The 25,230-nt window shown below is 45.7% G+C and overlaps 1 protein-coding gene across 3 annotated transcripts in view; it reads left to right on the top strand.

Moving 5' to 3' along the window:
* ttll4 (tubulin tyrosine ligase like 4) overlaps nt 1-25,230 on the top strand; it is a 111,146-nt gene that overhangs the window by 32,090 nt on the left and 53,826 nt on the right. For all 3 annotated transcript variants that reach the window (XM_033024884.1, XM_033024885.1, XM_033024883.1), the window contains 6 exons: nt 8,894-10,403; nt 13,818-13,882; nt 17,075-17,180; nt 21,243-21,370; nt 22,303-22,413; nt 24,344-24,420. In XM_033024884.1, coding sequence (XP_032880775.1) covers nt 8,986-10,403; nt 13,818-13,882; nt 17,075-17,180; nt 21,243-21,370; nt 22,303-22,413; nt 24,344-24,420 — 1,905 coding nt within the window. In that variant the 5' untranslated portion in view covers nt 8,894-8,985. The remainder of the gene's footprint in view (nt 1-8,893; nt 10,404-13,817; nt 13,883-17,074; nt 17,181-21,242; nt 21,371-22,302; nt 22,414-24,343; nt 24,421-25,230) is intronic.

The following is a 25,230-nucleotide window of genomic DNA, read 5'->3' as shown; positions in this document are numbered from 1 at the left end:
CTCAAAGGGCCGAATGGTCTACTCCTGCACCTATTGTCTATTGAAATGTACGTGTTTGTATTAAGGAGGGTGAAGCACAGAGCTGAGCGATGGACATGTTCAGCTGAATGAGAATCTTTTGCAGTGAAGCTCATGGAATCATAGATTCAAGAGTTAGGTAATCAAAGGAACAACACATGTGTTGATAAATGCATAATTAAAGATGTTATGGGTTTGTATCAGAAGTTAATAGAAGCTTCCAAATATTATGACTGCTGTAATATGCTCGCAGAAGATTACAGGTTATACATTTTAAACTAACCTCTACTCACTCTGAACAATGAAGAACAGCTGGTATTACATCCTGCTGGAGTTTTCAATTGTTCTTAATGCCTGCAACTAAACCTGATATTGCCCTTCCCCATTCACTTGAGTAACAGGCAATAATTTGATTTGCCAGTTTTGCTTAGCTGTAATTAAAATAAAAAAACAATACCTGTGTGACAACTCAATCATTTGTACCTTTCTAGAACTGTGTTTTATTAAGCTCCTATCATATGATCGCCTGTCAATAAATTCTGGATAATGCATTTTGTAAAATGACTCGTGTATTGTACAATCTTACATAATTGCAGGGCTTAAAGGTACAAATGCATTGCCGGCTCTGCTTGACCTGTTCTGCCAGGACGCAGGTTGCCACCATGGAGCTGATACCATTGTTTGTTTTATTATGCATTGGAATATTTTGCTGTGCCCTGGTGATTAATGTGAGTAAATGAATCAAGTGTCTTAAAACTTTTAAAGACCCAAAGGAGTATAGAGCCATATAACCATATAACAATTACAGCATGGAAACAGGCCATCTCGGCCCTTCTAGTCCGTGCCGAACACTTACTCTCACCTCGTCCCATCTACCTGCACTCAGACCATAACCCTCCATTCCTTTCATAATATTAATAATAATAATATATTTTATTGTCATTGCACATAAGCGCAACGAGATTTGGTATGCAGCTTCCATCCGATGTCATAACTTAAATAACTAATAAAATTTAGATTTAGATACCCCGAGAACATGGTTTGTAAAAAGAACATTACAACAGTAAAATAGTAAAAACAGTTCAAACAGACTAAAGTGCAGATGTGTCTGTGCGACGTGACCATCCGAGGGAGACAGTCCATGGGGGGTGGGGGGCACTCAGCAGGGCCGGTTCAGAGCCGCTATAGCTCTGGGAATGAAGCTGTTCCTGAGTCTGGAGGTTCGGGCGTAGAAGGCCTTGTAACGTCTGCCGGAGGGAAGTAGTTCGAACAGTCCATTACAAGGGTGTGAGGAGTCTTTATGGATGCTGACGGCCTTCCTGAGGCACCGTGTGTGGTAGATGCCCTCCAAGGCTGGTAGCTGTGTCCCAATAATCTTCTGCGCTCTGTGGACGACGCGCTGAAGAGCTCTCCTCTCCACCTCCGTGCAGCTGAGATACCACACAGAGATGCCATACGTTAATGTGCTCTCTGTGGTGCAGCGGTAGAAGGTTGTCAGCAGCTGTTGGGGCAGACCAGTCTTTTTTAATGTTCTCAGGAAGAACAGTCATTGCTGTGCCTTCTTGACCAGTGCAGCGGTGTTGGTGGACCATGTGAGGTCCTCTGAAATGTGAGTGCCCAGAAACTTAAAGCTGGACACTCTCTCCACACTTTCCCCGTAGATGGAGATTAGGGCGTATTCTCCATTATGTGACCTCCTGAAGTCAATAATCAGCTCCTTGGTCTTGGAGGTGTTTAGTGACAAGTTGTTACGTGTGCACCAGTCCGCCAGGTTTCCGCTCTGTATTTTGTTTCATCACCGTTGGTGATCAGCTCAATCACTATTGTGTCGTCTGCAAACTTGACGATGGTGTTTGTGTCGAACGCAGGAACAGTCGTGTGTGAAGAGGGAGTAGAGCATGGGGCTCAATACACAGCCCTGTGGTGTGCCGGTGCTCAGGGTGATAGTGGAGGACAGGTGCGGGCCCAGTCTCACTGCCTGCGGTCGCACTGTCAGAAAGTTCAGGATCCAATCGCATATCGGCGAGCTGAAGCCTAGCTGGTGGAGTTTGGTAGTGAGCTTGGTGGGGATGACCGTATTGAATGCCGTATTAAAGTCTATGTCCATATAGATTATGGACATGTCCCGTCCATATACCTATCCAATTTATTTTTAAATGATAAAATCGAACCTGCCTCCACCACTGCCACTGGGAGCTCATTCCACACAGCTACCGCTCTCTGAGTAAAGAAGTTCCCCCTCATGTTACCCCTAAACTTCTGTCCCTTAATTCTCAAATCATGTCCTCTTGTTTGAATCTTCCCTTCTCTCAATGGAAAAAGCTTATCCACGTCAACTCTGTCTATCCCTCTCATCATTTTAAAGACGTCTATCAAGTCCCCCCTTAACCTTAATATTGCTCACACAAAGCTGTAATAAGGTGTAGGTTTAATTTAGTTTAGTTCAGAGATACAGAGCACAGAAACCAGCCCTTCAGCCCACCGAGTCCGTGCTGACCAGTGGTCCCTGCAAATTAACACTCTCCTACAGTTGTGAACACTGCCTAGTCTATCACCGGCTCTTACCTCCCCAACATCAAGGGGATTTATCGGAGTTGCTGCCTCAAAAAGGCAGCCAGCTTCATCAGAGACCCACACCATCCTGGCCACGCTCTCATTTCACCACTGTCATCGGGAAGAAGGTACAGGAGCCTGAAAACTGTAACGTCCAGGTTCAGGAACATCTTCTTCCCTACAACCATCGAGTCAAGTCAAGTGAGTTTATTGTCATGTGTCCCTGATAGGACAATGAAATTCTTGCTTTGCTTCAGCACAACAGAACATAGTAGGCATTGACTACAAAACAGATCAGTGTGTCCATATACCATTATATAAATATATACACACATGAATAAATAAACTGATAAAGTGCAAATAACAGATAATGGGATATTAATGTTCATAGTTTTGTCCGAGCCAAGTTTAATAGTCTGATGGCTGTGGGGAATTAGCTATTCCTGAACCTGGTTCAGGAACATCAGGCTATTAAACACTACAACCCCAAATAAGCTCTGAACTACAATAGACTATTATTATTATTAGTATTGCACTACTATTGTTTGTTTGTTTTTTGAGTATGTGTGTATTTCATTGTTCTCTCTGGGACATATGACAATAAAACACTCTTGACCTTGGGACAATTTACAATTATACCAAGCCAATTAACCCACAAACCTGTACGTCTTTGGAGCGGGGAAGTAAAGCAGAGCACCTGGAGAAAACCCAGGCAGGTCACGGGAGAAGGTACAGACAAGCACCCATAGTCCGAATTGAACCCGGATCTCTGGCAATGTAAGGTGGCAACTCTACCGCTGTGCCGCCAAGGAAAGGAGCGAAGGAAGGGATAATTAACGTTTATTCCCTTTTGTGCAGCCAATCCCTGCAAAAACTCTTGTCAGCAGCTTGTCCCGAGTTTTTATCCCAATTGTATTTTGTTTTTGTCTGTTCAGCGTTGTAATGAAAGAAAACAAAATCCTTTTGTGGCCTTTCCCATTAATCGTGCATTCATTTGGTAATGTTACTCATTTGTTTTTATAATGTGGTTTTCTTCTTTGAAGTCTATAAATGGGAAATGTGGAGTTGCTGAATTTTACCCAATGCTGGGCAGCACGGTGGCGTAGCAGTGGAGCTACTGCCTTACAGCGCTAGAGGCCCGGGTTCCATTCTGACTACTGGTGCTGTCTTTACAGAGTTTGTACATTCACCCCGTGACCTGCGTGGGTTTTCTCCGGGTGCTCGGGTTTCCTCCCACACTCCAAACACGTGCAGGTTTGTCGGCTAATTTGCTTGGGGGTAAATGTATATTGTCTCCAGTGCATGTAGGATAGTGTTAATGTGCGGGGATCGCTGGTCAGTGGTAATTGGTGGGCCGAAGAGCCTGTTTCCATGCTGTATCTGTTAACTAAACTAAACTAAAGGGCCTGTCCCACCAGCATGCGACTCCATGCGGCAAGCGCAATCTAACGTGGTTGCTTGAGCCATACGGCCTCGTGGGGCCGGTCCCACTTCGATCGCCGGAGCCGTATGGAGTTGTGCGGAGCTGGTCCCGAAATCGCGGCTCCGAAAAACTGACCGTGTTCAAAAATTCTGCGCGGCAACGGCCTGCCGGCCCGCAGCCGCCTCGACGCCGTACGTACCGCCTCGACGGGCGTGTGCAGCGTCTCGACACCGTATGCCGCGTCTTGACGGCGTACGTCACGCGCGAACTTCGCTCGAACTTCACGTCACTCACTCGAACTCCGCGCGGCCCCCGTTTCCGGTTTGGTCGCGCCTGTCGCATGCAGGTCGCATGCTCATGGGACAGGCCCTTAACACTGCAAGAATTGAATTAGCCTAATTAAGTCAATTCAGTATTTATTTTTGAACAAAATTTGTGGCTGGACTCCATGCAAACCTGCTGTATGGTTATGATAATCCCTAGCACTGCCTTATGTGGGATGTGCAGTATTTCACCTTGATTCTGTCCTTCCTCTGTTCCCAAGTATCAGAGAGGGCCAACAAAGAACCACAATAACAAATGAACTAGGCTGATTTTAGTCATCCTTTAGTGGATAAGTAAATCTAAAGTAAATCTAAATCTAAATCTAAATCTAAAGGGATAGCCTATGCAAATTGGAGAAACAGCACCTCATATTTTGTTGCTTACACCCCAGCGGTATGATTATTAATTTCTCTAACTTGCTTGCTTTCCCTCTCTCTCTGTCCCTCCCCCACCCTAATTCTCCGACTAGATTCACTGTCCCCCTGATTAATTTTACCTATTGTATGCCTCGTTGTCACCTTCTCCTCAGCTAACAATGAACCATTCTCCATTTCCCTCGTCTGCTTTGATCTGTCGATTTTTCACCTCACCCGTCCACATCTCTGGACTCCCTCTCCACTGACTCCCATTCTGAAGAAGGGTCTCGACCCAAAATTAAATTAAAGGAATTAAATGTAACATCTCCAAGTCTGCAGATGACACAAAGCTGGGTGGCAGTGTGAGCTGCGAGGAGGATGCTATGAGGGTGCAGGGTGACTTGGATAGGTCGGGTGAGTGGGCAGATGCATGGCAGGTGCAGTATAATGTGGATAAATATGAGATTATCCACTTTGGTGGCAAGAACAAGAAGGCAGATTATTATCTGGAATTGTGTCAGATTAGGAAAAGGGGAAATGCAACTAGACCTTGGTGTCCATGTTCACCAGTCACTGACAATAAGCATGCAGGTACAGCAGGCAGTGAAGAAAGCAAGTGACATGGTGGCCTTCATAGCAAGAGGATTTGAGTATAGAAGGTCCTGCAATTGTACAGGGCCCTGGTGAGACCACACCTGGAGTATTGTGTGCAGTTTTGGTCTCCGAATTTGAGGAAGGACATTCTTGCTATTGACGGAGTGCAGCGTAGATTTACCAGGTTAATTCCAGGGATGGCAGGACTGACATATGATGAAAGAATGGATCGACTGGGCTTATATTCACTGGAATTTAGAAGGATGAGAGGAGATCTTATAGAAACATAAAATTCTTAAGGGATTGGACAGGCTAGAGCAGGTAAAATGTTCCAGATGTTGGTGGAGAACCAGGGATCACAGTTTAAGAATAAGGAGTGGGCCATTTAGGACTGAGATGAGGAAAACCGTTTTCACCCAGAGAGTTGTGAATCTGTGGAATACTGCAATATTGAATGGCGGTGCTGGCTCGAAGGGCCGAATGACCTACTCCTGCATCTATTTTCTATGTTTCTATGAAAAGTCACCCATTCCTTTTCTGCAGTGATGCTCAAAGATCTCCGCTATAAGATCTTTGGTGATGCTGTTTGTCCTGCTGAGTTACTCCAGCATTTTGTGTTTCTCTTTAGGTTGTCTATGGATGTTATTTATAAATGACTTGATAAATTTGACAAGTACCATATAGACTCAAGGTAGTGCTGGTTTTTGCACTTTGTTTGTCTATGAAGTTGGTAAGAACCACTGGGGATGTGCTGAAAAAGGAAGAGGAGGAGCCCGAGGGCTGAGGGAGAGCTGAGAAGGGGAGGAGACAGCAAAGGCTACCGGAAATTGGAGAATTCCATGTTTATGCCAATAGGGTGCAGACTGCCCAAGCAGAATATGAGGTGCTGCTCCTCCAATTTCCGGTGGTGCTCACTCTGGCCTTGGAGGAGGCCTAGAACAGAGAGGTCGGATTTGGAATGGGAGGGGGAGTTGAATTGCTGAGCCACCGGGTGTTCAGGTTGGTTAATGCGGACCGAGCAAAATCCCCAACTTTGACAACCCTATTCGTCTTGCATGCTGCCTGCAATTTCCTGGCATATTTGCTCTTAAAGGCTTGAATCTAAAAAAAATGTAAGTGACTGAAGTTAGGTCACAAGTAGGTCATGAACTCATTGAATAGCAGAATTGGTGGTAGGGTTGAATAGCCCAATACTGTTATGCAAAACTTTGAACTAGTGCTTTCAACCGTAAACTAATTTTGGCAAGGAAAGAACTGCAGATGCTGTTTTAAATCGAAGGTAGGCACAAAATGCTGGAGTAACAGGCAGCATCTCTGGAGAGAAGGAATGGGTGATGTTTCGGGTCGACACCCTTCTTCAGACTGGTGTCAGGGGGGTGGGTAGGTTAAAGATAGAATGTAGTTGGAGACGGTGGGGGAACTGGGAAGGGGAGGGGATGGAGAGAGAAAGCAATGGAGGAGGCCCAGGATAGAAAGGTCAAAGTGGGAATGGGAGGGGGAGTTGAAGTGCTGAGCCACCGGGAGATCTGGTAGGTTGAGACGGACTGAGCGGAGGTGTTCAGCGCTTGGTCTCGCCGATGTAGAGAGCGAGACCAAGCGCAGGCTCGGCGATCGTTTCGCTGAACAACTCCGCTCAGTCCATCTTAACATACCTGATCTCCCAGTTGCTCAACACTTTAACACCCCCTTCCATTCCCATTCCGACCTTTCTGTCCTGGGCCTCCTCCATTGCAGTGTGAGGCCCAGCGCAAATTGGAGGAACAGCACCTCACATTTCGCTTGGGTAGTTTACACCCCAGCGGTATGAACATTGAAACATAGAAACATAGAAATTAGGTGCAGGAGTAGGCCATTCGGCCCTTCGAGCCTGCACCGCCATTCAATATGATCATGGCTGATCATCCAACTCAGTATCCCGTACCTGCCTTCTCTCCATACCCTCTGATCCCCTTAGCCACAAGGGCCACATCTAACTCCCTCTTAAATATAGCCAATGAACTGGCCTTGACTTCCCTAACTTCAGATAGCCCTTGCTTTCCCTCTCCATCCCCTCCCCCTTCCCAGTTCTCCCACTAGTCTTATTGTCCACAACTACATTCTATCTTTGTCCCGCCTCCTCCCCTGACATCAGACTGAAGAAGGGTCTTGACCCGAAACGTCGCCCATTCCTTCTCTCCAGAGATGCTGCCTGACCTCCTGAGGTACTCCAGCTTTTTGTGTCTATCAACTAATTTTGGTTGATGTATTTTTCCTTTCACGATTTGCATCAGAAAACTGGAAAAGGTACATGACAGTCTGTTTAATGCTCAGTTTAGTGTAGCATCTGGCACCCATTGTTTCTATGGGTTTTAATGTGTGTTCAAGTTTGCGAAGTCGTAGTTAAGGGCCTGTCCCACTTACGCTGTTTGGTCGTGAGTAGTCGCCCAAAGAGTTGTACCTTTTTTTTCTGGTCGCCGCTGAAACATTCTGAAACTTTTCAGCGACCGGCTTGCGACTATGACGGGTGCCGGCAAGTCGCGGAAAAAAGGGACGGGCCCTTCATGAATCTGGAGCTGTTAATAGTGTGCATGCAATGCGTGTGAATGCAAATCTCCTGCAGGCTATTGTGGTTAGAACATTTCTTTCATAATGCGGGTGAGGTTCACCAGCAAATGTCATGAAGCAACAGAACCTGAACACAGACGTGTTGCCCAAGGCTTAATTCACACGACCAGCATGCCTTTTAAATACTGGTGGAGTGGGGATTGAGGAAATGGGATCGGTTTAAGGTGGTTTTATCTTGGTTCAAAAGAAAAGTGCTCCTTTGACTTCAGAGTCTTCACTGATTCATTTGGATGTCCACCATAATTCTTGTAGGACCAACCGAGTGGTGTTTTTGTTTGCAGTAATAAAGAAAACTGTGTGCATTATACAACTTGCATTGCATTACCCAAACACAACACAAAATAAAGTACATAATTCAGTGGCGCGTGTGATGGAACCCAATTTTTCAATTGCCTAAATGTTTCTTCCATGGAAATTCATCCCTACCCCAAGCTCAGATGTGAAGTGTTCATAAGTTCATTTATTGTCACATACACCAATTGGTGTAGTGAAAGTCGGGGTCACAACATCGGAGGCCTGGATCGCCTCAGCGCAGAGGGAGAACAAGGAGGGAAGAGACAAAGACTTTAAGACTTAAGACTTTTGCCTTCCATCACAGTGAGGAGGTGCCTGGTGAACTCACTGTGGTGGATGTTAAATTTGTGTTTATTGTGTGTTTTTGTTATTTTTATTATATGTATGACTGCAAGGCAACGAAATTTCGTTCAGACCGAAAGGTCTGAATGACAATGAAGGATACTTTGACTTTGAAATTCACTGGCCAGGTCAGTCATACAATTAAAAAAGCAACAGACTCAAAAAACACATTTTAACATGAACATCCCTCACAGTGACTCCTACACATTCCTCACTGTGATGGAAGGCGAAATAACGTTCCAAGTCCTTCCCTTGTTGTTCTTCCTTGGTAGGGGGTTGATGGGATAATCATACCGTTTTCAGGTAGAAAGTGCATTTGTGTTTTTATATACATATATGCTGTTTATCCATTATTCAGTGCTGCTGTTTCACTTTTGTTTTTCAGGTTCAGTGAAGATACTTTTTTTATCCAGTTGTCTTCCAATTGCACAGCCTCCATTGCGTTTGCTTATGTGGTAAAAAAAAAAATGGCAGTTCATGGCCTCGCCCAAGAGTGAGGAGTGTTCTACAGACCCCTGTTCCAAAAACTACTGCAAGACTTTGAGCTTCAACACAAAATCCTTCAATATTGTTCAAACACAGGAGAGCAGGCCATCTTATTCCGTTGCCCAGCATCCACTATGGGAATGGGATGGTTACAATGTGATTGTACCTGTCAGGAAACCAAACACATGCTCCAGCCCAACCCACCGCGTTGCCTCTCAACCCTATCCTTCTGTGGTGGGAGGTAAGAGCAGGGTAATAATGCCAGGTTTCCACAACAGTTTCCATTCTAACGTCTTGGTCAGCCCTTTTGAGCCCTCCTCGATTCATGATCGAACTGGTCACGGCTACAGATCCTACCAGAAACTCGAGTCCCTCGGCTCGCGGCTCGGCGGGCTCGGAAATAGAACAACGCCAATTTCGTACGTTAATGGGTTCATCCATTCCATCCCTTCCCGAGCGATCTCTTGCGACAGCCTGATGAAATCCAACAGTGCAATTTCTCCGATTTCTCAGCACAACAATTCTCACAGCGCGGGCGGCAACGCGGCGCCCGCGGTCAAAAATAACCCGGGTCACGCGGGGAAACCTACATCGCTGTGTCGCAAGCCGCTGCTAAACACGAACGCATTCATGAGGCCGACCAGTGCCAAAGTGCCTTTGTACCAGAAATTGGACAAGGGCTCCAAAACCGTTCTTACGAATGGCACCAATGAGTTTGGAGACATGGAAAACTGGGCTAAACACAACGGCAGCAGCGCCAGGGGACTATCCGGAAGCCCCATTCACGGTAACATGGAGGTTAAAGGCTCTCATCAGAGCGAACATTCCTACGGTAACTTGAAGAGTGCGATCAAGCTCACCAGGAGCATTCCCGGTGATCCAGAAATAAAGTTTAACGAAGCGGTGAAAAGATTATCAGAAGACCGCCTTCCAAAGAACAATCTGCACGAGCGATGTGTGACTTTTTCAAAAGAAACTGAAGGCTTGTCTTCCCATGGTATTCAACTTCAAAATGGACTGTACAACGGTACAGGAGGAATATTCAAAAGAGCATCACCAAATCTCACAGCCTTCAAGTCTGAGTATGTGTACGCGAATTGTAATTTGGAACCTCTGGTTAAAGAAAGCAGTGCGAGTAAAGAGAATGCCGTGGCTAGTGGCAATAAAACGCCGGTTGGTGTTTTGTCCACCAATGTACGCATCCAGAATCAAAGCCCCATCGGTCTTCCAGGGCCCGCTGGCTTGCAACAAGTAACCGACCAAACTAAGAAGCGGTCCTCTCTCTCGGCCCCGAAGATGAACATTAGTTCCCTCACGTTACAGATAGCTGCCATGCAGCTCAGGCCTGCAAGTAAAGCTATAAAAGAGGCAGAAAATTCCAAGAACGAGGACGATTCTCAAGGCTCAGAGTAAGTAATGCGGTCTGAAGAAGGGTTTCGGCCCGAAACGTTGCCTATTTCCTTCGCTCCATAGACGCTGCTGCACCCGCTGAGTTTCTCCAGCTTTTTTGTGTACCTAAGTACTTAATGTGTCTGTTTCCTGATTTGTGCCTATAATGTCAACGTGCTATCAGAGAGAGTCATTACTGCAAACATTTACTACCTGTACTGATTGTACACTTTGAAGTGGCGGTTCTGTGATAGAAACATAGAAAATAGGTGCAGGAGTAGGCCATTCGGCCCTTCGAGCCTGCACCGCCATTCAATATGATCATGGCTGATCATCCAACTCAGTATCCTGTACCTGCCTTCTCTCCATACCCCTGATACCTTCAGCCACAAGGGCCACATCTAACTCCCTCTTAAATATAGCCAATGAACTGTGGCCTCAACTACCTTCTGTGGCAGAGAATTCCAGAGATTCACCACTCTCTGTGTGAAAAATGTTTTTCTCATCTCGGTCCTAAAAGATTTCCCCTTTATCCTTTAACTGTGACCCCTTGTTCTGGACTTCCCCAACATCGGGAACAATCTTCCTGCATCTAGCCTGTCCAACCCCCTTAAGAATTTTGTACGTTTCTATAAGATCCCCCCTCAACCTTCTAAATTCTGGCGAGTACAAGCCGAGTCTATCCAGTCTTTCTTCATATGAAAGTCCTGCCATCCCAGGAATCAGTCTGGTGAATCTTCTCTGTACTCCCTCTATGGCAAGAATGTCTTGTACAATCTCGACTGTGATTACAACACACGGCAGCGGCACGGTAGAGTTGCTGCCTCACAGCGGCAGAGACCCAGGTTCGATCCTGACGACAGGTGCTGTCTGCACGGAGTATTCACGTTCTCCCCGTGAACGCGTGGGTTTTATCCGGGTGCTCCGGTTTCCTCCCACACTCCAAAGGTGTGCAGGTTTGTCGCTTAATTGGCTTCCGTGAGAATTGTAAATTGTCCCCAGCATATAGGATAGTGCTAGTGTACGGGGATCGCTGGCCGGCGCGGACTATGTGGGCCGAAGGGCCTGTTTCCGCACTGTATCTCTAAACTAATCTAAACAGTGTCTTCCTTTAGGACAGAGAAAGTGATACAAAGTTACCATTCCTACTCACAGTTCAAGCATATCCACCAACAAACTGTGTGTGTGTCTGCGATCAGCCTTAAAACGTTGATGCCTTCTTTCCCTTCCCAGCAAACAAATCGCCTGTCAAGAATCAAGCTCATTTTTGGGTAGCTGGCAATAATGGGACAATTTTGTCCACAAGTCAGTTTCTCAATGAAAAGAGGAGGAAAAATGTTCTGGGGGTAACGTCAAGCTGTTTGGTATCTTTTTAAAATCAGAACAATCTTCATCCTGTCCATCATAGAAGTGTAGAAAACACACAGGTCCAGATTCAGGGACAGTTTCCTCCCAGCTGCTACCAGGCAACTGAACCATCCTACCAACAACTAGAGAGTGGTCCTGGGCTACCATCTACCTCATTGGGACCCCCGGACTATCTTTGATTAGCCTTGATTTGCCATAGAGGGAGTACAGAGAAGGTTCACCAGACTGAGGGATTCCTGCGATGGCAGGACTTTCATATGAAGAAAGACTGGATAGACTCAGCTTGTACTCACAAGAATTTAGAAGATTGAAGGGGGATCTTATAGAAACTTACAAAATTCTTAAGGGGTTGGACAGGCTAGATGCAGGAAGATTGTTCCCGATGTTGGGGAAGTCGAGAACACGGGGTCACAGTTTAAGGATAAGGGAGAAGTATTTTAGGACCGAGATGAGAAAAACATTTTTCACACAGGGAGTGGTGAATCTGTGGAATTCTCTGCCACAGAAGGCAGTTGAGGCCAGTTCATTTGGCTATATTTAAGAGGGAGTTAGATGTGGCCCTTGTGGCTAAAGGGATCAGGAGGTATGGAGAGAAGGCAGGTACAGGATACTGAGTTGGATGATCAGCCATGATCATATTGAATGGCCGTGCAGGCTCGATGGGCTGAATGGCCTACTCCTGCACCTATTTTCTATGTTTCTATATTTGGGTAAGTTTTGGCGCAGAGGTAGAGTTGATGTCTTACAGCGCCTGAGATCCAACTTCAATCATGACTACGGGTGCTGTCTGGACTGGAGTTTGCACGTTCTCCCCGTGACCACGTGGGGTTTTCTCCAGTTGCTCCAGTTTCCTCCCCACACTCCAGGTTTGCAGGTTAATCGGCTTCAGAAAGTCGGAAATTGTCCCTGGTGTGCAAGATAGTGCTCGTGTACAGGGTGGTTGCTAGTCAGGTGGGACGAAGGGCCTGTTTCCACGTTTACTCTAAAGTCTAAAATGTTGTATCTTGGCCATGTTGCTCAAAGCACAAAGCAGTACGAGTTGCATCATTATTTACCTTTGGCCCCAAAAAAATACTTTCTCCCCATTGTGCTTGTTGCTGCCAGCCACAGAGCTTCCCTCGTATTTTTCAAGAGTATTATGCGGAAGAAAGAAAAGGTTGGAGATAACTAATACAGGTGCACAACCTTTTATCCGGAGTTCCGGAAACCGAAAAGCTCCGAAAACCGGACATTTTTTCCAGGATGTCGTCTGCACACCAAATCTCGTGTTTGGCGCCAAACGTGCCCTGAAACGACCCACGGTCAACCCAGGTCTGTACTACTGTAGTGGCTGCCTCCTCCCCGGAGACCGGGGAGACACTTAAACATCTGTAAATCATTGCTTAAATGTTAGTCAGTTAGTTTGGAGGGCTTTTATGTGAAGGGGGGTGGGGGGAATTTTAATTCATAGTCCCCTACCTGGTCGGAGAGGCGGGGAGCGGGCTATGCCTTACCGGGTCGCCGTGCAGTAAGCTCCGGAGCGCTGTGGCTGCCGACTCCCAACATCGTGGAGCTGGGGCTGCGGGCGTCCGGCCGCGGGCGGCGCTGGATTTGGAGCGCCGCGCAGCCAGGGGTAGAGTTGCCGGGGTCGGAGCTCCAACCAGCGCCGCCCGCAGCCCCCAGCTCCACGATGTTGGGAGTCGGCGGCCACAGCGCTCCGGAGCTTACTGCACGGCGACCCGGTAAGGCATTGCCCGCTCCCCTCCTCTCCGACCAGGTAGGGGACTAAGAATTAAAGTTTCCCCCTTCACCCCCCTCCCACATAAAATCCCTCCAAACTAACTGACTAACATTTAAGCAATGATTTACAATGATTCCCCGGTCTCCGGGGAGGAGGCAGCAGCTCCAGACTTTTCAAGCCGCCCGCGCTACCTACCTAATCTACGCTAAAAATCTTCCATTCGGAAATCCGAAAAATTCCGAAATCCGAGAAGTGTCTGGTCCCAAGGCTTTTGGATAAAAGGTTGTGCACCTGTAGTGTAATATTCTGGTGCAAACCAGCTAAATTTTTTTCTGTTCCTTACTAGTGTTGACCTTGAAGAGGAGGAGTTTGCCGATGGCCTGGAGGAAGCCAGCAGCCAGGACTATGATGGTAAATCTGGCTCTTCATGTCCTATAAAGACTTTCCTATGTATTGCTTCATGGTCTGCTCTACAAACTCCAGCTTTGCATGAATTGTTTCTGTAGCTGTCATAATAAATTGATTAGCTTTGTTCCAAATTCCTAAAGCAACCTTTGGCTTATCCGGCACCACCCTGCCTGAGCTAATTTGTGGCCAGCCCTGGTCAAAGATCTTACAGCGGAGCAAGATGGTCCACTCCGCTAAAAAGTCGTAGTAGGTGATGGGTAACCTTCAGCGCCATTTCCGTAACCGGCTTCTGTCATGGCGTCAAGCTAATTCAGGGAGATTCTGCTATATCAGGCTGGGAGAATAAAGGATAGACACAAAATGCAGCGGGTCGGGCGGCATTTCTGGACAAAAGGAATAGGTGACATTTCGGGTCAAGACCCGTCTTCAGACCGAGTCGGGGAAAGCGGAACTCAAACCACCCTCCCCCCCCTCCGACACGACACGGAGCGATCGCCCCCCCCCCCCCGTTTTTTTTGTTAAACATCTATTTCCTTCGGGTGTTTTTTTATTTCCCCCTTATCATTTCCGTACTTTTTCGATAGCTGCCATGACCCGTTTGATGTCATCCTTAAGATCTTTGGTCCTGGTCTTTTCTCGCCTACGGCTCTCCCCCCCCCCCCCCCCCCCCCATCTTCTGTTTCAAGAAGGGTCCCGCCCCGAAACGTCACCCATCCTTTATCTCCAGAGATGCTGCCTGACCCACCCAGTAACTCCAGCACTTTGTGTCTATCATTGAGACGCCATGTTACAGTTGTATAAGATATTGTTGAGGCCACATTTGGAGCATTGTGTTCCAATTTGGTCACCGTGTTATCAGGAAAATGTTGTCAAGCTGCAAAGGGTGCAGAGAAGATTAGCGAGGATGTTGCCAGAACTCAAGGGCCTGAGCTATAGGGAGGGGGAGGATGAGCAGGCAAGGACTTTCATCCTTGGTGTGCAGGAGGTGTACAAGATCAGGAGAGGAATAGATAAATTGAGAGGTAAATGCAGAGTCTTTTGCCCAGAGTAGGGCAATCGAGAACCTGAATACATGGTTTTAAGGCCTAATCCATTTGCTGTCCTTGCTACCGATATCCTAGGAACCATTGAGCTGAGTTTTAATTTCATTCTTTCCGGAAAAAAAATGTTCTCGAGACTGCAGGTGTGGTCTCAACAAGATCGTGTATAATTGTAGTAAGACATCTTTACTCTTCTATTCAAATCCTTTGGCAATGAGGCCATACATGGCCCAAAATGTGTCTACCTTTGCTATTATGTAATATTTAATGTGTAGGAAGAAACTGCAGATGCTGGTTTAAACCGGGATAGACACACAAAAGCTGGATTAACTCAGCGGGACAGGCAGCATCTCTGGAGAGAAGGAATGGATAACGTTTCGGGTCGAGTCCCTGCTTCAGACTGGTTAGGGATAAGGGAAACAAGAGATATGGGTGATGAATCACAGAGGGGGAGCAGCGAGAGAGGGTGTTGCAGGACTCTCGTCGGAGAGAGGAGGAGAACTTCTTCAAAGTAGACACACCTTGAGGAGATTTCGCCGTGGAGCGGACAAAATGTGTAGGAAGGAACTGCAGATGCTGGTTATCAGAACTGGACAGATGCATTCAAAGGAGAAAATCTCAGGGGTTGATCAGTTAACTATTGCACAGAGCTGACACATTTGATTAGACAAATGGCTTCCAGCTCTGCTATAATAATGTCTGAAGAAGGGACTCGACCCGAAACGTCGCCCATTCCTTCTCTCCGGAGATGCAGCCTGTCCCGCTGATTTACTCCAGCATTTTGTGTCTTCCTTCGATTTATACCAGCATCTGCATTTCTTTCCTAGACATGCTCTAATAATTGAGCGCAGAAGGTTAAGGGGGGACTTGATAGAGGTCTTTAAAATGATGAGAGGGATAGACAGAGTTGACGTGGATAAGCTTTTTCCATTGAGAGTAGGGACGATTCAAACAAGAGGACATGATTTGAGAATTAAGGGACAAAAGTTTAGGGGTAACATGAGGGGGAACTTCTTTACTCAGAGAGTGGTAGCTGTGTGGAATGAGCTTCCAGTGGAAGTGGTGGAGGCAGGTTCGATTTTATCATTTAAAAATAAATTGGATAGGTATATGGACTGGAAAGGAATGGAGGGTTATGGTCTGAGTGCAGGTAGATGGGACTAGGTGAGAGTAAGTGTTCGGCACGGACTAGAAGGGCCGAGATGGCCTGTTTCCGTGCTGTGATTGTTATATGGTTAATTCTGTAATCATTTATTTGCTATGTGTACAAAACTGGACCTAAATATGGTATGGACACATCTTTAAATTAGGATACAGTACTGGATTAACTCAGCGGTTCAGGCAGCATCTTCTTCCCAACCTGCAACGTCACCTATCCAATGACCTGCTGAGTTACTCCAGCACGTTGTGTCCTGCTTTTGCAAACCAGCATCTGCAGTTCTTTGTTTCCACAACTTAAAATTAGTTTTGCTGACAGATAACATATAAAGTAACATAACACTCCTCAGTTCAAGTTCAAGTTTATTCGTCACATACACATACGAGATGTGCAGTGAAATGAAAAGTGGCAATGCTCACGGACTTTGTGCAAACAAACAAACTACAAACAGAATGGAACAGAATCACATATTATTTTACATATTACATATTGCAAATTGTGGGAGGAAGTAAAAAGAAAAAAAAAACAGCGATTTAAAAAAAAAAACTGTAGAGTGGTCCAGTAAAGTTAGTCCCTGGTGAGATAGGAGTTTACAGTCCTAATGGCCTCTGGGAAGAAACTCCTTCTCAACCTCTCCGTTCTCACAGCATGGCAACGGAGGCGTTTGCCTGACCGGAGCAGCTGGAACAGTCCGTTGCAGGGGTGGAAGGGGTCTCCCATGATCTTATTGGCTCTGGAGTTGCACCTCCTGATGTATAGTTCCTGCAGGGGGGCGAGTATAGTTCCCATAGTGCGTTCGGCCGAACGCACTACTCTGCAGAGCCTTCTTGTCCTGGGCAGAGCAGTTCCCAAACCAGATTGTAATATTTCCGGACAAGATGCAGCCCTGTCCCTTTCAAGATACACTATAATCAAGGGCTGCTTTCAATGCCATGTTAATTGTTTATGACATTTACCGTCATTAGCCGTGTCTAAATGCCAATTGTTTCCTTACAGAGGAGTCTGAGTGTTCCACCCTTACGGATTCCTCTTCTACCATTTCAATGGAAGATTCAACCAAGCTGAATTTTAATGATGCAATGCCCGAGTCTCCTGATACCAAGTAGGTTTTCTGACAAAGCATTGTTTCATTTGACTCATGATCTCTTGGTACTTGTTTCCTAATCTGCTGTCTGGATAACAATTTACCACCTTTTCACCCGCTCCACATTTTTTTTTCCTTTTTTTTTTCTTCTTTTTTTTTTTTAAATAATATTTTTATTATAAGCAGTGTACAGTCGTATAAACCATGGCATATGACAAAATACATTTATTGTACATCTTCCATTTAAATTTTGACAAAAATGAAATAGAAAAAGAGAAAAAGGACAAGAATGAGAAAGAGTGAAAGAGCTAGTGAATTTGTAAACCCGTAAACTACCAAAGAGTGTAGTCGCAGAATGAATAAGTAAAAACTTGAAAAAAAATTCAAAGACAAAAACAAAAAATAATATGAAACAAAAAAAGACCAAAATGTGTTGATATACCTGCTTCGTTTCTCACCACACCCTTTTTTTGTTTTTCAATGTAACAATTTATGTTTAGGATGGCACGGTGGTGCAGTGGTAGAGTTGCTGCCTTAAGGGCCTGTCCCACTGCGGCGATCTAATTGGCGAGTTTAGAAGACTTTAGGAGAGTTTGAAAAAGTGTCACGTTGAAGACCTCCTTCGACTATGTTGAAGACTAGCTTCGACTAGCTTTGGGAAATTAGACATCGAATAGTGGAGAGTGAAGACGACCTCCTTCGATCTCCCTTTGACTATGTTGAAGACTATCTACGACTACCCTCGATTACCTACGACTAACATGCCGACCTACTTCGACTAAACCTACAAGTAAAAAATTGATCGATTTGTTTTTCCATGGCGACTTTTTTTTACTCGCGGGCATTTTTCAGCATGTTGAAAAATACGCCGCGACCTAGCTGAGGCCTCGAGTACGCGGGGACTACTCTCGAGCGTGAAGGAGAGTTACAAAGACCTCCTAGGACTTTGTGTCGACCATGCTACGAGTATGAGTCGAGGGCAAACTCTTCTGAACTGGCGGATTAGGTCGCCGCAGTGGGACAGCCCCTTCACAGTGCCGGAGTTCCAGGTTCAATCCTGACTCCGGGTGCTGTCAGTACGGAGTTTGTATGTTCTACCTGTGCCCGCGTGGGTTGTCTCCGGGTGCTCCAGCACTGTCCCACATTCCAAAGACGTGCAGGTTTGTAGGTTAATTGGCTTCTGTAAATTGACCTTAGTGTGTAGGATGCGAAACTGGGATAATAGAACTAGTGTGCGGGTGACTCAGTGGGCCGAAGGGGCTGTTTCCATGCTGTATCTCTAAAATACACTAAATGTAGTTTTACAGATATCATTCATAATCAATATAACAAATGTAGACCCTTTAGTACTTGAAGTTTTTAAAAACATGGGCTCTATTATCTTACTGTTTAAACAGACCCGAAACATCACCTAACCATGTTCTCCAGAGATGTTACATAGAAACATAGAAAATAGGTGCAGGAGTAGGCCTTTTCGGCCCTTCGAGCCTGCACCGCCATTCAATATGATCATGGCTGATCATCCAACTCAGTATCCTGTACCTGCCTTCTCTCCATACCCCCTGATCCCTTTAGCCACAAGGGCCACATCTAACTCCCTCTTAAATATAGCCAATGAACTGGCCTCAACCACCTTCTGTGGCAGAGAATTCCACAGATTCACCATTCTCTGTGTGAAAAATGTTTTTCTCATCTCGGTCCTAAAAGACTTCCCCCTTATCCTTAAACTGTGACCCCTTGTCCTGGACTTCCCCAACATCGGGAACAATCTTCCTGCATCTAGCCTGTCCAACCCCTTAAGAATTTTGTAAGAATGTTGCCTGAGCCATTGAGTTATTCCAGCACTTTGTTGCTTTTAGTATCTTAATGTTTGGTGGTCCATCCCTAACTTGAGTAGGGAGTGGTGGGCTGCCACCATGAGATACTTTTATTGCTTTGATGAAGCTGAAGGACGATAGTGCACCAGACCCAAATCTCTACTACAGGTATAACAAAAGAGTTTGATTTCATTTATTGCCACAGCAAAGGTCAGGAAGCACATTTTAGCAGTGTCTTCCAAATAAACATAAATCCATGGAAAATCAATGACAATTAACTCTCTTTGAAATGATTAATGGAAGGAGTGACTTGAAGTTACTTCCATCTTCCAACAATTGGCTTTTAACCTACTGAATAATGAAAGGTGTAGATAGAGTGGATGTGGAGAGGATGTTTCCACTAGTGGAAGAGTCTAGGACTAGAGACCACTACAGCCTCAGAATTAAAGGGCGTACCTTTTGGAAGGAATTGGGGAGGAATTTCTTTCGTTGGAGAGTGGTGAATCTGTAGAATTCATTGCCACACACGGCTGGGGAGGCCAAGTAAGTTATTGGGTATTTTTAAAGCAGAGTATGGCAAGTTCTTGATTAGTATGGGTGTCAAAGGTTATGGGGGGAAAGGCAGGAGAATGGGGGTGAGAGTGAAAGAAAGAGCAGCCATGATCGCTTTTTCACGCTCCCCCCAACATCAGTCTGAAGAAGGATCTCGATCCAAAACGTCACCTATTCCTTCTCTCCATAAATGCTGCCTCACCCGCTGAGTTTCTCCAGCATTTTTTGGTCTAGCCATGATTGAATGGTGGAGTAGCCTGGATGAGCCCAATGGTGTAATTGGAGCGCAGAAGGTTAAGGGGGGACTTGATAGAGGTCTTTAAAATTATGAGAGGAGTTGACGTGGATAAGCTTTTTCCATTGAGAGTGGGGAAGATTCAAACAAGAGGACATGATTTGAGAATTAAGGGACAAATGTTTAGGGGCAACATGAGGGGGAACTTCTTTACTCAGAGAGGGGTAGCAGTGTGGAATGAGCTTCCAGTGGAAGTGGTGGAGGCAGGTTCGATTTTATCATTTAAAAATAAATTGGATAGGTATATGGACGGGAAAGGAATGGAGGGTTATGGTCTGAGTGCAGGTAGATGGGACTAGGTGAGAGTAAGTGTTCGGCACGGACCAGAAGGGCCGAGATGGCCTGTTTCCGTGCTGTAATTGTTATATGGTTATATGGTAATTCTGCTCTTATGATTTATGAACATATTTCAGCTTATCAAAGCTAGCTGGTTTGCTTTTGGTTTACTTTTTTTTGTTATTCCATGGACAGAAAACGAGATCCCCCACTAAAAAAAGTAATGGTTTTATTTACTACCCGCTACGGAAACCTTTGCTTAACAAAGGTATTAGGTCTGTAAAATAACCCTTTTAACCACGGGAGACCGATATTTTCCAATCACTCAGTTTCTGACGACTACGATCAAACTGAAGAAGGGTCCTGACCTGAAACCTCACCGTTCCATGTTCTCCGGAGATTAGTTGCTCCAGCACTTTTTATTTTTCTTACGATTCCAGCATCTGCAGCTCCTTGCGTCCTCGTATTTTCCAAAGTGGAATAATATTTCCAAAGTGGAACTTGAGCTAAAATGTTCTGTTACAGTTGGATAAATGTTCATTAAAATTCCAATTGCTAGTATTGTGAGTGGATTGGGAGCATTTCATAAGGCTCTAACAATTTTTGTTTTTGTTTTGATGGCATTCATATTACAATAAATTCATTGCAGCTGACTTATCGGACAGCGAATCGTCCGATCAGCAGAGAAGGTTATTGGCTGCGACCTTCCCTCCATTGATGAACTGTACACTGCAAGGGCCAGGAAGCGAGCGGGCAAGATCATCTCTGACCCCTCTCACCCTGGCCACAAACTCTTTGAATCACTTCCCTCTGGAAGGCGACTCCGGACTGTCAAAGCTGCCACAGCCAGACATAAAAACAGTTTTTATCCACGAGTAGTTGCTCGACTCAACAGCCAAAAATCTGTAGCCTACCTTTGATCTGGTATTTTGTTGGTTCACATGCTTGATCAATGGTGTTTTATCATGAATGTTTTATTATTATTAATGTTTAGTGTTATCTGAGTCATTCGTAACTGTCACTGTATGTCATGTTGTTACTTGTGGGCGGAGCACCAAGGCAAATTCCTTGTATGTGAATACTTGGCCAATAAACTTACTTACTTAATATCAATCTATTTGTTCTCTTCTTTTTCTCCAGGTCTGTTTTTGATATCGGGTACACACCAACGCATGAGTATAAACATCAAGTTGCTAAACCAGCATTAATTAAAAGCCTATTCTATGATATGCCTTTGATCGTATATTTTGGGACTCCAAACGAGAAAAGTAAGGAAAGAAGTATTTATTGCCATTAGATACTATTTACCTTTTGCTGTTTAAGAAAGAACTGCAGATGCTGGAGAAATGGAAGGTGGACAAAAATGCTGCAGAAACTCAGTGGGTGAGGCAGCATCTATGGAGAGATGGAATAGGCGATGGTTCGGGTCGAGACCCTTCTTCAGACTGATGTGGGTGGGGGGGAGCGGGAAAAAGAAAGGAAGAGGGGGAGACAGTCGGCTTGCGGGAGAGCTCCCTCCTTCCCCTCCCCCTTCCCAGCTCTCCTGTAGTGTAGCCGGGTCTCGACCGGAAACGTCACCTGCTCCCTCTCTCCATAGACGCTGAGTTTTTCCACCATTTTTATTTACCATTGCTGTGTTATTTACAGAGAAATATATGATTTCCAAATATCCATTTTTTTTTTTTGCTCACTCTCACACTCACACTCACACACACACACACACACACACACACACCTCTGCTGATCCATGTGGTTTGTCTACTTGATGTTTTAAATGGTGAGTTTTATCTCACAAAAGGGCCTGTCGCACTTGGGCGTCATTTGCGTGTCACGCAGGTGGCGCGAGAAGATTTTGTGAACCCCAAAATCCTGGGGCGCCCCGCGCGTCACTGCCTGCGCCAACAAGCCTCACCCCGGCCATGCGCGCGTCACGATGCTTGCGTCTTGACGTGTAAATGATGTCGCATAAATGACGCGCAAATGACACCCAAGTGGAACAGGCCCTAAAGAGAATGGAAGAGCACAGCGCAGAAACGGGCCCTTCAGCCCACAATGTCCATGCTGAACAGGGTGCCAAGATTCCTCGTTGCTCGAAGTCTTAAATTCAGAACGTGCAGAGTTGTTATAGCATTGCAATCGGGTCTGAATGATATAATGTGAATTTTCCTTTACTGAATTACTTTTGTCATCACCTCCACAGTTGAACAATTGCCATGGGAGCTAAGGAAGCAGATGAAATGGAGAATGTCAAATGTAACACCAATAGTTGTGAAAAATGCAGTGGCCAAGTCCCATTTCAAAATTACTAAAAGTAAGTCATTAATCATATTTATTTGTCGTCTATGTGGTGAGGGCATCCTTTCGTTTAGTTTAGAGACACAGCACGTAAACGGGCCCACCGAATCCACACCGACCACCGATCCCCGCACACTAAAACTATCCGACACACATTAGGGACAATTTTACATTTGTACCAAGCCAATTAACCTACAAACCAGCACGTCTTTGGAGTGTGGGAGGAAACCGAAGATCTCGAAGAAAACCACGCAGGTCACGGGTAGAACGTACAAACTTCGTACAGACAGCACCCGTAGTCGGAATCTAACCCGTGTCTGCTGTCAATTTCCTGGCTGAAGGGATTTGAAGCTGTCTCAACATCTTCAGGCCAATCTCTTGATTGCTAGTTGAGAAGCCTAACCACGGTGCTGTTGCATCTCTGTCAGTCGTATCTAGCTGTGTCCTCTCACTGATGTGTGAAGTGCCTCAAATCAGGCGGGAGTCTGTGGGTATCTGGTAGAAACTCTGTTAGGTTGCCCCCTGACGTTCCACTGCAAACGGACAAATGGCTGTTGCATAGATGCGTAGTAGAAAGCATTTTATCGAGGATGCATCACAGCATCGGTTGGGAGCAACCCCATCCAAGATCGCAATAAACTACAGAGAATTGTGGACGCAGCCAAGACCATCACACAAACCATATAACCATATAACAATTACAGCACGGAAACAGGCGATATCGGCCCTTCTAGTCCGTGCCGAACATTTACTCTCAACTAGTCCCATCTACCTGCACTCAGACCATAACCCTCCATTCCTTTCCCGTCCATATACCTATCTAATTTATTTTTAAATGATAAAATCGAACCTGCCTCCACCACTTCCACTGAAAGCTCATTCCACACAGCTACCACTCTCTGAGTAAAGAAGTTCCCCCTCATGTTACCCCTAAACCTTTGTCCCTTAATTTTCAAATCATGTCCTCTTGTTCGAAACTTCCCTACTGTCAATGGAAAAAGCAAAAATATGGAACGCTTCACGAATTTGCATTCTCCTGCCTTCTCCCCGTAACCCCTGACACCCATACTAATCAAGCTTCTTCTTGTGAATGAAACATAAACCAAAGGAATAATTAGATCTCAAGCCGGGTGTGGAGCAGCCAGGTTGTTGTCTCTGCGTCAATGTCTGCCAGGCCCTGAGCTCCATTTGGGTGGGTGGTAGAGCGGGCACCCAGAGATGACTCTGGTGGAGCCCCCATCTCCACACGCTGGCGTTGAAACGCCCAACTCCAGTACCAAGTCTGTCGAGCTTCACCCATGCTCATTCCACACAGCTACCACTCTGAGTAAAGAAGTTCCTCCTCATGTTACCCCTAAACTTCTGTCCCTTAATTCTGAAACCAACCTCCCTTTCATTGACTCTATTTACACTTTGTACTTCCTCGGCAAGGCCACCAGCACAATCAAGGACGAGTCACACCCCGACCACTCCCTCTTCTTCCCTCTCCCATCGGGCAAGAGGTACAGAAGTGTGAAAACACACACCTCCAGATTCAGGGACAGTTTCTTCCCACCCGTTGTCAGGCAAATGAGCCATCCTGCCAACAATTAGAAAGCAGTCCTGAGCTATTATCTAACACATTGGAGACTCTCGGACTATCTTTGATCGTACTTTAATGGCTTTATCTTGCACTAAATGTTATTTGCGTTATTCTCTTCATCGTGCATCTGAACACAGTGAATGGCTCGATTGTAATCATGTATTGTCTTTCTGCCAACTGGGTTAGCACGCAACAGAAGCTTTTCACTGTATCTTGGCACATGTGACAATGAGCCAAATTCAAACTCAAAGATATTTAAAAGGTGATTGCCTCTGTTTGCATCTGGTGGGGGGAACTGAAAAGGGTGGGGGGGAAGCCTCCCTTTTCCAAGTTGAACGTTGGTGTGTCTGTGTGCGCATTTCAGGATCGTACGATTGGATGGGTTGCTGGGGGCACCATATGAAGTCGCCACTGTTTAAGACCCTCCGGGAATATCAGAAGGTAAATAGTTGCAGTTTTGGAATCGGCCGGTCGTGGAAAAATAGAAAATAGGTGCAGGAGTAGGCCATTTGGCCCTTCGAACCAGCACTGCCATTCAATATGATCATGGCTGATCAACCCCAATCAGTACCCCGTTCCTGCTTTCTCCCCATATCTCTTGATTCCATTAGCCCCAAGAGCTATATCCAGCTATAGAGGATCGGAGTCCTTCCCCAATCCTCTACATCCAAACCTGACCTCGCTGCATCCTCCTCACTCCCCGCTCTCCACCATTGGAGTCTTCCGCCATCTTTGTTAAGACTTGTAGTTTAGTTTGGTTTAGAGACACAGCGCGGAAACAGGCCCTTCGGCCCAGCGTGTCCACGCTGACTGGCGATCCCCGCACACGAACACTTTCCTGCACACAAGTGTCCTAGGGACAGTTTATATTCATACCAAGCGAATTAACTGACAAAACCTGGATGTCTTTGGTGTGGGAGGAAACCGAAGATCTCTGAGAAAACCCACGCAGGTTACAGGGAGAAAGGCCATCAGTAGGAAGATAGATCATGCTAGGGCGGCACGGTGGCACAGCGGTAGAGTTGCTGCCATACAGCGCCGGAGACCCGGGATCGATGGCCTTTCACCATTGAAGTAGAAGCAGAAATGCGGAAAATGATCAGCATGTCACATAGAATCTATGTGAGACGGCTTGTGCTGCTGAGAGTTTTCACCGTTTTGTGTTTCTACTGGAGCTTTCCAACATTTCAATATTTAGCTTTTTATCTTTTACGACCCTCCTTGTGAATTTTTTTGTCTATGTTTTTTAGT

This window comes from Amblyraja radiata, chromosome 7 (genome assembly GCF_010909765.2).
Source record: "Amblyraja radiata isolate CabotCenter1 chromosome 7, sAmbRad1.1.pri, whole genome shotgun sequence".
NCBI classification, from domain to species: domain Eukaryota; kingdom Metazoa; phylum Chordata; class Chondrichthyes; order Rajiformes; family Rajidae; genus Amblyraja; species Amblyraja radiata.
The sequence above is the reverse complement of the archived record's forward strand: the minus strand, read 5'-3'. Positions and strand labels throughout refer to the sequence as shown.